Genomic DNA, 13,147 nt, shown 5'->3' with positions numbered 1-13,147 from the left:
TTCGTCAAAATAGAAGTTAGAAAATTTAATTAAAAAAAAAAAAAATATATCAAAAAATCAAGAAAGTTCTAAAAAAAAATAATGCATAAATTTAAAAAATTCTAGCAAAGAAATAAAAAAAAATCCGAAAATTTGTACCAAATATGATAAATACCCAATGCCGGAATCTAATCAAATCAAACCAGATCGGAAAAGCACTGCATACTTTTACAGGCTTACGCTAATACCGCTCTTATGCGCATAATTTTCGCAATAAAAAAAAGCTCTCTTGACTTAAAATATTTATCTGATCTTGACCTATGCTTTTATTTACTTATTATAATCAAGCATTTGATAAGAAATATGCCGATGGAATATTGTAATTTTTAAACAAATTAGAGCGTAGCAATGATTTGAAATCGAACCTGTTTTTGAGTAATTGAATCTTTGGACCCATTGATAGGTCTGATGCTCTCTCAGTGGCATTTACTCCAACGCAATACTCTCAGTCATGTGTTTTCACTGTTTGATTTTATAAACAGAACCGGCTACGCGATGTGGACGCTCAGCTACCGCTCAGTTGTAATTAGTTGTTGCTGTCGATTAGAACGCCTTGGTTGTTCGCGGTTGTTTTGTGTGATTCTATTGCTTTGTTGTTGTTCTGCTGCTGTGTTGTGACGAGAATTGTGCAAAAAGTATGTCAATTGATGCATAATGCGATAACAATAGTTAAAACTGCAACTGCCAGGCGGGAGTTAAAAAGTAAATTAGTTGCTTGACTGACAGCTGAGTGTCTTTATGTTTAGCAATGCCAGCGAATCGAAACCAAAGTCAGTGTCAGGCTCTTGAATATACATATACTTATAGGCGTAGTATAAACAGGCCAAGTTAGCCATGACGCCCAAGTTAAGCAAGTGGCAGAGAGCGTGTGTAGAACCGTTTAATGTTTTGTGCGTTGCATACGAAATAAGTCAAGGTCCCGGACTCTCCTAGCATAGCATAGATGCCAAGTCTTACAACAACAAAAAGCCATTCATATTTATGTATGACGCACATTTCAAGACACTGTGAGTCTCATATGCTTTGAATATTAAATAAATATTGACTATTGTTAAGCAATTTATTTAAATTATTTGTTAAGTTATTTAAAATAAAATAAAAAAAAATTATTGGAAATTTTTTGAATAATTTATTATTTAATTTAAAAGACATTAATCAAAATATATGAGCAATTTATTTAAATTATTTATAAAGTTATTTAAAATGCAATAATTAAATATTTTAGCAATTCTTTTGAATTTTTTATTCATTTATTTAAAAGATATTAATCAAAATATATGAGCAATTTAGTTAAATTATTTATAAAGTTATTTATAATGCAATAATTAAATATTTTAGCAATTATTTTAAATTATTTTTAAATTTATTTGAAAGACTTTAATCAAAATATATAAGCGATTAATTAAAATTGATGCAAATCGTTTGTGGCCCACTGTGCAGTGTCTGTCTGCCGTACATAGAATCTCTAAAGTAGCATTGAACTTTGTCAGGCGCCTGTTGCTGTTACCGCTATTTTATCGTTGTTGTTGTTGTTGTTGTTGGCATAAGATATCACTTAACCCTTGTGTTTAACATTAACATAAGTTAGGAAGAGAAATAAGTACAGAGTTTATAGGGTTTTAGAACTCGTAAGATACGATGTATAGTATACATATGTATAAATCAAATACATATATAGTACCCTCGTTAATCCAATATTCACTATTATCAGACTTTTCATTTGTATATGCAGCTGTTTTTTGTACTTTCGGTTTTGTTTTGCTTTTTCACGATAAGAATTCTGCGACTGCGAAATCAGCTGCGACTTGCTTATTGGATTATTGATGCCAAATTTTTCATAATATAAACTGATTAACGCGAATCAACAGAAGGAATTTTTATGGATTAATTAGCCTAATTGTACTATTTATATATGTTGTTTATAAAAGCCTCTGAAACTGAAATTAGACACTTATCATCGTTCAGAAAAATAATTATAATTATAAGTTAACATTGAGAGAGATACTCAAATTACATTTGGAAAGAATACATTAGAAACAAGTTCATTGGAATTGATTTATCACTGAACAGTTGTTATTAATTTATGTTTAGTTTCTGACTTCCGATTCAGAACTGCGATCAATTGATATATAAATATCATGCGAATATTATAGCTCAATATACTTAGTAAATAAATAAGACGAAACCAAAGAACTAACGGAAAAGAGGAAAGCGAAATAATATATCAATTTAGCCTTTGAACTTAAGAGAATTGCACTAGCTCATTGAAATTATGATGTTAATTCATTTTTAATGATTCCCAGAGCAAAGCTTGTTTTGGTTAATGCAACAGCATGATCTTAGTTTTAATTTAATGAATTTCATTTAAAAAATAAGTATGTCCTAGATTATGGCAGACTCGTCAATGCTCTAAATTTTACCCCTTAAAATAATACGTTATTAAAATTAATTTTAATTATTTAATTTTAATTTTTGATAAAATAATAAGTTAAAATTAACTATTGCTCAATAAACTATCATCATAGTAATATGTAACATATAGTTATATTTACATTCTATTTATATTTTTTATTTATTTATATATGAATTCTTAACATTTTAGTACATGCTTTCAACATTTATCAAGTTAAGAGATATGTGTTACTTTTCACACAAACAAACACATATACCTGGTGTTTATGACAAGTTCACTTGGCTTTACACAGACCCACACCTAGAAATCAGTGGGTCTCTCACCTGTGACTATGGTATATGGTATAGCTTTGATAAGGTGTTTTCGCTCCGCATTTGCTGTAATGCTTGGTGGTAAAAAGCGTATCAGGGCGAACTGATAAGCAGTTGGATATGATAGATTGTTGGGGCCGGTCCGAAGGGGCTTTGTCAGTGGCAGTCAGTGTCGTTGTTTGTGGAGGATTGTGCTCGAGGTGTTGGCGAAATCAGTGGGGATATCTAGTTAGATGTCTGGGGAGTGTCAATTCAATTCAATACTTTGATTCAATAATGTAAATACTCTAATTTAAAGTGAGCGAGTTTAAACAAAAACAACGAGAGCCGGAGGCGGACGAGAAGAAAATGGAGATACTGCTGGAGCTCAATCTGAAGCAGAAGCTGGCCACCAGATTGGGCATTCTGATCGTTGCCAGCTTCGTATTTGCCATGTTCTGCTGGGACAGCGCCTTGGCCAGCCTGACACTTGGTGCCCTCATGGCCCTCATGCTCAGGAATCCCACAAATGTCTACGCTCTGGTGATGACTGCTCACAGGGATTTCTTGTAAGTAGTCGCTATTACTGAATGAATGATCTATCAATCAAGAATTTGTTGCATATCTGTAGAGCATTTCATCGATTTGCGGCATTGAACTTCTATCTGCTTCGCAAGGATCGCAAGGGTTGCACCGTTGCCCATTGCTTCGAGGAGCAGGCACGCGAGCAGCCCAATAAGATCTGCTTTGTAATGGATGAGCGTCGTCTGAGCTTCGGCCAGGCGCTGCTCTTCAGCCAGAAGGTGGCAGGCTACTTCCAGCAGCGCGGCTTGCAACGTGGCGACTGTGTGGCACTGCTGATGGAGACGCGTGTGGAGTACACCTGCATTTGGATGGGCCTCAGTCAGCTGGGCGTCATCACGGCGCTGATCAATTCCCATTTGCGTGGCGACTCCCTGCTGCACTGCATCCGTGTGGCCAAGGCCTGTGCCCTGATTGTGGGCAGCGAACTGAGCGACGTCCTGCAATCGCTGCCATCCCTGGATTTGCCCATCTACCAGTACACGGACACCACGGAGCAGCATCAACTGCTGCCAGCTGCAACGGAGCTGAGCACTGCTCTCTCCGCACAGACGCCGCTGCCCCTCAGCCACAGCTCGCTGGGCTCTGCCCGGGACAAGCTGCTCTATGTGTACACCTCCGGCACTACGGGATTACCCAAGGCGGCGGTTATCACGAATCTGCGATTTCTATTCATGTCCGCGGGAACTTTCTACATGTTGCAATTGAATCGCGACGATGTGATCTACAATCCCTTGCCCTTGTACCACACGGCGGGCGGCATTGTGGGCGTGGGCAACGCCCTGCTCAATGGCAGCACTGTCGTCCTGCGCAAGAAGTTCTCGGCCTCGAATTTCTGGAGTGATTGCTGCAAGCACAACTGCACCGTGGCCCAGTACATTGGTGAACTCTGTCGCTATCTCCTTGCCACGCCCTACAAGAACACCCATGAGCAGGAGCGGCGTCCACAGCACCAGCTGCGCCTCATGTACGGAAACGGCTTGAGGCCGCAGATCTGGACGCAGTTCGTCTCTCGATTTGGCATACCACAAATTGGCGAAGTTTATGGCGCCACCGAGGGCAACTCCAATCTGATCAACATCACCAATCGCATTGGCGCCATTGGCTTTGTGCCCGTCTTTGGTCGCCGGCTCTATCCAGTCCAGATCATTCGCTGCGATGAGCTCACCGGTGAACCCATCCGCGACTCCAAGGGACACTGCATGCGCTGTGCTGCCGGGGAGCCGGGTCTGCTGGTGGGCCAGGTGGATGCCAGGCGGGCGGTGAGCGCCTTCCATGGCTATGCCGACAAGGCGGCATCCGAGCAGAAGCTGCTGCGCAATGTCTACACCAAGGACGATTGCTACTTCAACTCGGGCGACATGGTCGTCTCTGATATTTTGGGATATTTCTACTTTAAGGATCGCACCGGCGACACCTTCCGCTGGCGTGGCGAAAATGTCGCCACTCAGGAGGTGGAGGCCATCATCACCAACTGCATTGGACTCAGCGACTGTGTCGTCTACGGCGTGCAGGTGAGACCAAAGCGAGGCTAACAAATGCCAATTAAAAATAGACACTCAAGTGTTTGCCATTAATTGAAAATGTCAAATCAAAGTCGATTCCATTTCAAATAGAAACTCGAATTGCCTTTGGAATAGAATCTTGAATCTCCATGAATTAATTTATTTATAATAATGCTCCCTCACAGTTTATTACAATTTACAATTTACCTTATTTTAATCAGATAAATTGAATAGATTAGTTTTTTAGCATTTAGTAATGTGCATTAATGTTTTTATTTACTTGTTCCTATATCGAAATAGTAAATCTATTGATGCTATGCAATCTAGTCAGATTAGTTTACTAGACTAGTTTATTTAAATTAAGTATATGTGCATAAATGTTTTTATTTACATTTTCCGACATCGTAATAGTAAATATATTAATGCTATACAATTGTCTACTTGTTTAATCCATTTTTGGAATGCAAGCACTGATTTAAAAAGCGGTTTTCGAAATCAAGACTAAATTGCAAAAATAAACTGTCTTAAAAGAACACTTTAAAAAAGACACAATACCTAAAAACCACAATGCTACAATGTTTACTTTATTTTACTTTTATTTTAAAAATCTAGCTTTTCAGCTCTTTTTTTTTAATCTGTATTTTTCTCACAAAACTAAATTATTTCGTCTCACTATATCAAGAACATTCCGATTCGTTTAGTTTATAAAGTACAAATGTTTTTAAAAGCAATAAATTCTAAGTTAATCCTAAGGTTTAACAATCTATTGTTTTTCAAAATATTTTAGAAAAATAAGTTAATTTTGTTTAAAATATGTAAAGTAATCTGAAACGCTATTAATTCAAAGTGCCCAAAAAACCTATATTTTAATATATATTTTGTACTTTCCCCTCTTTCTTTGCAGATACCCCACGTTGAGGGCAAGGCTGGAATGGCGGCCATTGTGGATCCGACGCGCAAGGTGGACATGGATTATCTGTCCATTGTGATAAGAGGCAGTCTGCCGCCATATGCACGTCCACTCTTCATCCGATTGCTGGACGAGATTCCGCGCACAGCAACATTCAAGATGAAGAAGCGCGAACTGGCGCTGGAGGGATACGATCTGGAGAGGGTGACGGATATTATTTACTATCTGAATCGTGATGGCGTCTATCGGCAGCTCAGCAAGGAGCAGTTTGTATCACTGCAGGCGGGCACAGCAGGACTCTAAGGGATTGTTGAAGGCACTCACTTAGACTTTAACTAGTTTGTATATATATATATAGACACACACACTCACACACATACATACATACGCAGACATAGTTTGAAATGTATTTTAACACTTAAAAGAAACGACTGATGAAACTTTAGCCAAAGCCGAGCGCGTTTCATTCCCATAACTTGGCCATAAAAATGGCAGCTGAACCGATAATGGCCGTCAATACATTTCCGGTGGCTGGATGCGGCACCACCCTGCACCACACAAGACAGCAGCCACGGCAAAGATATATCGAAAGTGTTAAATCCCCAAGATTAAGTTCTCGCTCATTGGCAGCTGCTGTGGCCGTTTGGTTGCTGCTGTTGCTGCTACACTTGCAACATTAACGCCATTTCCGTTCGCTAGCGGCAGCTGCGACGCAACAACAACAGCAACAACAAAATCGTTCGCCGTCCTCTAAGATAAACGATGTGCAAAATCCATACAAACAACAACAATGCTGTTGCAGTCAGAGTTGTTGTTGCTGTTGCTGTTGCGACTTGGAGTTGCAACCACAAGCTGCGCAGCCAACGTCGCGTTGCGTCGCGTCGATAGCACCAATATCAATGGCGAAAAAGTTGTGGCAGGCAATCATAAAAAACGAAGAAATACCAACAAAGCCCTTTCTTACATCGAATCGGATCCCAGTTAACGGCTAAATGCGGCAAGATGCCACATTCGAGGCGGCATAGCCTCGGAGCACTCTTAAAAACTCTTCAGACAGACTGTGGATTGCGTACTTCTCTAGAAACCTTTCTCATTTATAATTTTGTTGAATTAAAATATCGTATATTACAATATTTTATTTTCAAAGTTGAAATTATTAAAATAACAATAAATAATTATATATTCATCGATGTTTGATGGAAGAACTCATTCTTTTCTTTTATAATATTTTCAGATTTAATTTTCATGAATTTAAACTTATTATTAAATTTGTTTAAGTTTTTTTGAATTAACACATTTTTTAAACGCTTTGCATCTAAATATTTCTTGGATACCGTAAAACTATTTTTTGAAAGTGCCTAAAACTCCAAAGTTCGGATTTAATTTTTATTTTTCTGTTTTAGTTTTACAATTTACATAAGTATCCTTATCATATAAAATGGAAGATCTTCTTAGACTTGAAACTGAGCTGGAACGACATTTAATCCATCATCCTAAAAGTATGCAATTAATTTTTGATTTATAAAAATGAAACATCCTGCCAAACCCAAAGAATTAAAATCAACAATAATTTAAACAATTTATATATTTATACGCATTCCATTAGGAAACTTATTAATTTCATTCTACGAGTATTTATCGTTTTGTTTCACTGTGCAATTCTTGCTGTTTCCGCAGCCATCTTTGCACTCATGATGTTATCAATTACCCTATCAACAATCCGCGAATGTGCCACACACAAAAAACAAAACTTCGCCAACAACAACAATGGCAACTGTTGCTTATGTTGCAACTGCAATGTATCTGTGTGAGCTTAAAAAATGCGCATAAAGTTGCATTGGCTGGCAGCTGGGGCAGGTGGCAGTGCCACAAAACGCGAGTCGTGCGAGTTTTGTCACCATCGTCAATGGCATGGCATCGCATGGCGTGGCAGCCCTTGCTACCCTCCATGTTGCATGCTTCCTCAGCTGGTTGCATCGTCGCCGTCATAAACAAAATGGCAGTTGTTGGCGGGGAAAGCGCATGCATAGCTAATATCAATAAAAGCAACAAAAATATAAACAACAAAAACTGTTGCCACAGCAGCCATTGCAACAGTTGTTGCTGTTGTTCTCGTTGTTGCTGTTGTTGGCGAGAAAAATTAAAAATTTTTCAATAATTTTTCAAAATGTTCGACGACTTTGCCGGCAATTGCCTTTTTCTCCGTCTCATTCTGTCTCTGTCTCTCTCTTTCTCTTTCTCTTTCCTTCTCTCTCTCTCTCTCTCTCGCTCTGTTTCTGCTTCTTGCCGTTTCTTTTTCTTCATTTTTTGGGCGCTGGGCGTTGGCGGATGGCGCCACAGCTGCCATTGGAATTTCAAAGCTATTAAAACGCTGCCAGGCGAACAACGACCAAACGGGCTCCTTTTTGTTGCTACTCCACATTGAAATTGTACTTGTTGCCCCCAATAAAATGACGGTACATCAATTTTTTTATTTAGTATGTAACGCTCTCACATTACAAGAGTAACGTCTTTAGTCGATATCAATTGATATAATTTGTTTCTATTATTTTTATCAACACTCTTCTCGAGCTCTCAGTAATTAATTTTTGTCACTCCGCTTATAATTTTCTTTTCTTTTCTCAAGTTCTCTAAGAAGCTGTTTTATCTTTTAATTTAAAGCTCTCTTATTTTTGGAAACAGTTATATAGACTGATCCTTCATTTTTCATAAATAAATGTACTTGAATAAAATATTGTTTCTCTTTTCAAACTGGAACTCATCAGATACTAAGTTTTATCATCTTTACAAGTATGTTTTCTGCATAAAAAATGATTATAAAGCAAAAGTCGAATTTCTCTCTGTTTTTAACTTTAATTTTAACTGTTGCTGCTATTTATCCATCCTTCACAAATTTAAACAATTTTCTCTATTTGAATTCTTTCTTAACTGATACTAATTCTTTTATGCAAGCAACTTTTCTGCATAAAAATTTCATTATAAAGGATATTTCCAACTTCTCCGTATTGTCTAACACTAATCTATATCAATTATTTTCTTCTGTTATTCTTAATTGTCAATACTTACATCAGCACAGCTGCTGAAGTTAGAAAATCGAATTCTATTCTGTAAATTTGTTAATCACTTTTAATTTATTTGTTATTTTCGTTAATAGATTTGCAGGGTATTTTCAGAGCGCCCCATTGAAATGCTGACTTAATTTTCGGGCAGTTGTTGTTGTTCTGCTCTGGCTGCTTGTATGCATTTGGGCTTAAAGGTTTTGCTTGCTTTTGTTTTTATGTTGCACGCAGCCGCCGCTATCCTTTGCCCTTTCGCTGCCGCTGTCGCTGCCTCTGTCTCTCTCTCCTCTCTCTCCTCTGCCCCTCTGGCGACTGTTTGGTTGCTCTGGCGTTTCGTGCTAATTACATTGCACCTGTGCGTGACGTTTGATGTTGCCCTGTCCGAGCTTCAACTGCCGGCTGTCGTTGTTGTTGGCTTTTGCTTAGTTTGTTTTGTGGGTGTGTGACTGTGAGTGTATGTGTGTGTGTGTGTGTGTGTGTGTGGCTGAGTGTGCGGTAAATGCTGCCCAACTGCATCTGCAGCAGTTGCCCAACAAAAATTAATTAAAAGCCAACGTGCGGCAATGCAATTAAATTCGATTTGGCTCAGGAATCGAAACTGTGGCGCTAACTGCGACGGCGACTGCGGCAGCGACTGCGACTGCGACTCGAGCTCAGCTGGGCGGCTGTTGTTGACATCATTTAATACAACAATACTGCAAAATTATATTCGACACACACACACAGGCGCACATCAAAAAGTTCACACAATGCAACTGCCTACAACGTTCCTTTCCCCTCGACACCTTCCCCTTCCCCTTCCCTTTAGCCTTTTACCAATTGTTTTGTTTGTATTTGTATTTTTATTGTGAGCTTTCGCATACGTTGGCAGCTGTTGGCTGATCTGCCTATTTGCTTGCTCTCACTGTATATGTCTGTGTGTTTGTGTGTCCTTGTGTGTGTGTGTGTGTGTGTATGTTGGAAATGGCTGACTGGATGCTGCTGCTGCTTTTGGCATGCCACTGCCAGTGTGTATGTGTATGTGTGTGCTTGTGTGTGTGTGTGCCCGCGCTGTTTGTTTGTTTGCCTGCTTCGTTCGTTTTCGTTGGCTCGTTGATTCGTGGCACCTTTTGGATTTGACAGTTTTGTAATTAACTGCAGTCAGCATGTGCGGCATTGGCTGTGCCAGCGCCAGCGTCGACGTCGACGTCAACGCCGACAGAGCCTGCAAAGCAAAATATGTTGCATACTTTCAGGCGGTACATTCGAAATTGCCAATAAGCAAACGGTTCGTTTGGCATTTTTGGTATGCAATTAATTTTTGTTTTCAACTTAGCTTGACTCAATTCAAACGGACAGCTGCTGCTGCTGTTGCTATTCAATATTTTTTATGGGAATTTAGAATGCGAATAGAGCGCATTTATTAAAAATTTCAAGTTCTCTTTTAATTTTAATAATTAACTGTCAAGTTAAATAAAATATATGAACAAATGTAGATAGACTTTTAAAAGTTTGTGATAGCCTAACTAACAGTTTTTTACTATTTATATACTATTTAAGTTAATTTGTATTTACGTTCTTAGTCTACAAAAATATAATGACGTATAAATTATTGCTTTAGTCACTAAAACTCATTCATGAAGAATTTTGGAAATATAAAATAAAAAGAACTATAAATATACATGCTTCCTTTACTAAAACATACAAAATTTAATTGATGTTAGCTTCATGATATATCGAAAATGCCTTCAATGTCTTCAATTATTAATCTTTATGTACTTGTAGCATTAGGTAGAGTTAAAAAAGAGTAATATATAATTATTTAAATTTAATCAATTTGAAAATACTCTCTACAATAATTTCAAATATTTTTTATATTAACTACTATTATTTCGAGAATCTTAAGGCTTAAACAGGTACTCAAATGTGATCTATATATGCGTAGTATGTTAATTGGAGACTCTAATCAAAATGTATACTCAAGTGGAATACCTGCAATCACATGGCAAAGTTTTGCTACTAACTTGAGCAGGTTGCGAGCAATGACCACAGCTGTGACAACAGTCAGCCACAGGGCGGAGTTGAGGACACAGGAAACAGGACATTGGATACCGCATACTGGACACACGTGTGCACTTCAGTTTGAGTTTGAATTTTGGTTGTGGGTTTGGGTTTGAGTTCGGCTTTGCTTAGGTTTCGCTTGTACGAGTTTGGCCCGAGACACATTTTGGCCTTTAGCTACTGTTGTTGTTACTGTTGCTGTTGCTGTTGTTACTTCCGCTGCTGTTGCTGCTACAGATGCTACTGCTGTTGCTGTCTCTGTTGTTGTTTTTTTTTATGGGCAGTCCTTGGCGGCCTTTATGCGCCCGCATATTAAACAATTATTGCCAAATGGCAAACGACAGCTGTGTTGTGTCACCATCGCCGATGTCGTTAGTGTGGGCCGAGTACCAGGCCTATGTGATGGCCACGTTTTTTAGCCAAGCAGCAGCAAAGCAACAGCGGCAGCGGCAGCGACAGCAGCAGGACATGGCCAGGACTCGGATTGGGCTTTTGGTTTGGGACTGAGAACTGGCCCAATGCCTGCATTGGCTTACAGACGTTTTTTCGCGTTTCAGCGTCTGCTGCAATTTATGTGTATAAATGACAAAAGTACCGTTATTTATGGCCAGCAACCGCAACGCAATTTGGCAACACTTGTTGGCCAATTGGCAAAAATGTGAAACGAGCTACGCTCCCACAAAAAACAAAAAAAAAGAAAATAAAGAATAAACCTCCGCATTTCAAATATATATGTATATGTGTATTACAGCCATGTGTATTGTAATATCTAAGTATAAGTTACAATATTGTCTAAATTCCAGAATGCTTAACACGAAAAAAGCAGTAGTATGAAGTGCCCAAACCGAATAACTCATACACTTTCATACATAAATCATCGTAAAAATATTATATAAAAAATATAATAAATAAATAAAATATTATATAAATTATATTTATAATATTTGTAATAATATTAGTAATAAGAGTAGCACTCGCTTGAATCGAGCGACTTTTTGTTAGGGCACTGCAAAGGACAGCTGCCTGTTTTGGTTGGTTTGGACTTGGGCGCAAAATATTTTGTGCCGTCCTTGACAAAATTTGAATTTTTATTGCTGATCGATGCGCGCGACGCTCCATTGACACGCCCACGGCCATGCCCACGCCAAGAAGGCAGTCAGTCAGCCAGTCAGCCAAATTATGCGTATTTAGGTCGTTGACTATATCCGTATTCCGTATCCTGCCGCTTGTTGCTGTCATAAATTTACCAAAGCTCTGTGTGTAAATGTGCCAATGCGTTTGCCTACAGCCCAAAGGACCTACGTAGCCCTCTTTGGTCTCACTCCCACTCCTTGTCTTGTCCTACGCAGTGTGCCAATATTGACCCTTCTGTTTTGTTGTCGCGCTTTTATTATGCTAATATTTTTTAAGGACATTGCCAAGATTTATTGAAATTACTGCGGTGCACATACGACTATTAAGGATGCTGGCAGCAGCTTTCGTTGAGCTATATAGAAAGGTGGATGGATCACGCGGCGTATGCGTGATGTGAGCATCAATTAAAATGCCATTTGGAGTGCAGCTTGTTGCTTGTTCCATGCTGCATGTTGCATGTTGCCTGGCGACCTTTTTTGCAATTATAACAACTAATTGGCAGCAAAAACTATTGTTACAGCCAAACTGCAGCAGCAGCAGCTGTTGACTTGGCCGAGTGGCAAAAACTCGCTGAAAAATGAGTTGCATAAATTTTAGCTAACATTTTTGTGAGTTGACAAGGAACAAGAACATTTACAGATGTAGCTGTGTGCTTGATTTAATTTTCAGTTTTAAATACTTTACATACAAGCTTAATTCGAATTTGTTAAGCTCTACCACAATAACAGATTGATTTAAATGTATCCACACTTGTGACGCCTTTCACAGATTTGTACTCTTATTGTGTTCAAAAAAAGCGGCTCAAATTATGCCACTAACACCTAAACTCTGCTTCACACATATACACACAATCACAACAAATGACTGCCACAGAATTTGTCCATTTTCCATATTTTTTGTAGCATAGAAAACTGTTCAGGTGTTGCTTTTGTTAGACTGGACTGAGTTTTACTTTTTTTGACAGCCACAATGCCACGCCCACAACCAGCAGGCAGAGTTATTATAAATTTACAACAATATTATTTTTCCATCAACAATATCAGCAAAAATCAATCAAATTCAATTATAATGCAGCCGAAGGACACCAAAATCCACAAAAAAAAAGGCAACATTATAAAAATAACACTGCAATTATGCAAAGTTACAATTAATTTTAATTTTGCAACAACAACAAC

At 38.4% G+C, this 13,147-nt stretch overlaps 1 protein-coding gene across 1 annotated transcript; it reads left to right on the top strand.

Annotated features, from left to right (window-relative positions):
- Positions 1 to 563: 563 nt before the first annotated feature.
- Positions 564 to 6,190, top strand: LOC117785007 (long-chain fatty acid transport protein 4). Its single transcript, XM_034622878.1, has 4 exons — positions 564 to 674; positions 3,062 to 3,311; positions 3,374 to 4,838; positions 5,734 to 6,190. Coding segments are annotated over exons 1-4 (2,025 nt in total). The 5' UTR covers positions 564 to 673; the 3' UTR covers positions 6,043 to 6,190.
- The last annotated feature ends 6,957 nt before the right edge of the window (positions 6,191 to 13,147 follow it).

Source organism: Drosophila innubila, assembly GCF_004354385.1.
Source record: "Drosophila innubila isolate TH190305 chromosome 2R unlocalized genomic scaffold, UK_Dinn_1.0 1_C_2R, whole genome shotgun sequence".
NCBI classification, from domain to species: Eukaryota; Metazoa; Arthropoda; class Insecta; order Diptera; family Drosophilidae; genus Drosophila; species Drosophila innubila.
The sequence above is the reverse complement of the archived record's forward strand: the minus strand, read 5'-3'. Positions and strand labels throughout refer to the sequence as shown.

What these genes read in the sequence shown, in the direction of transcription:
- LOC117785007 (XM_034622878.1), top strand. An exon ending in ACTGCTCACAGGGATTTCTT is followed by an intron (nt 3,312 to 3,373) that starts GTAAGTAGTCGC and finishes GCATATCTGTAG; the next exon opens with AGCATTTCATCGATTTGCGG. An exon ending in GTGTCGTCTACGGCGTGCAG is followed by an intron (nt 4,839 to 5,733) that starts GTGAGACCAAAG and finishes CTTTCTTTGCAG; the next exon opens with ATACCCCACGTTGAGGGCAA.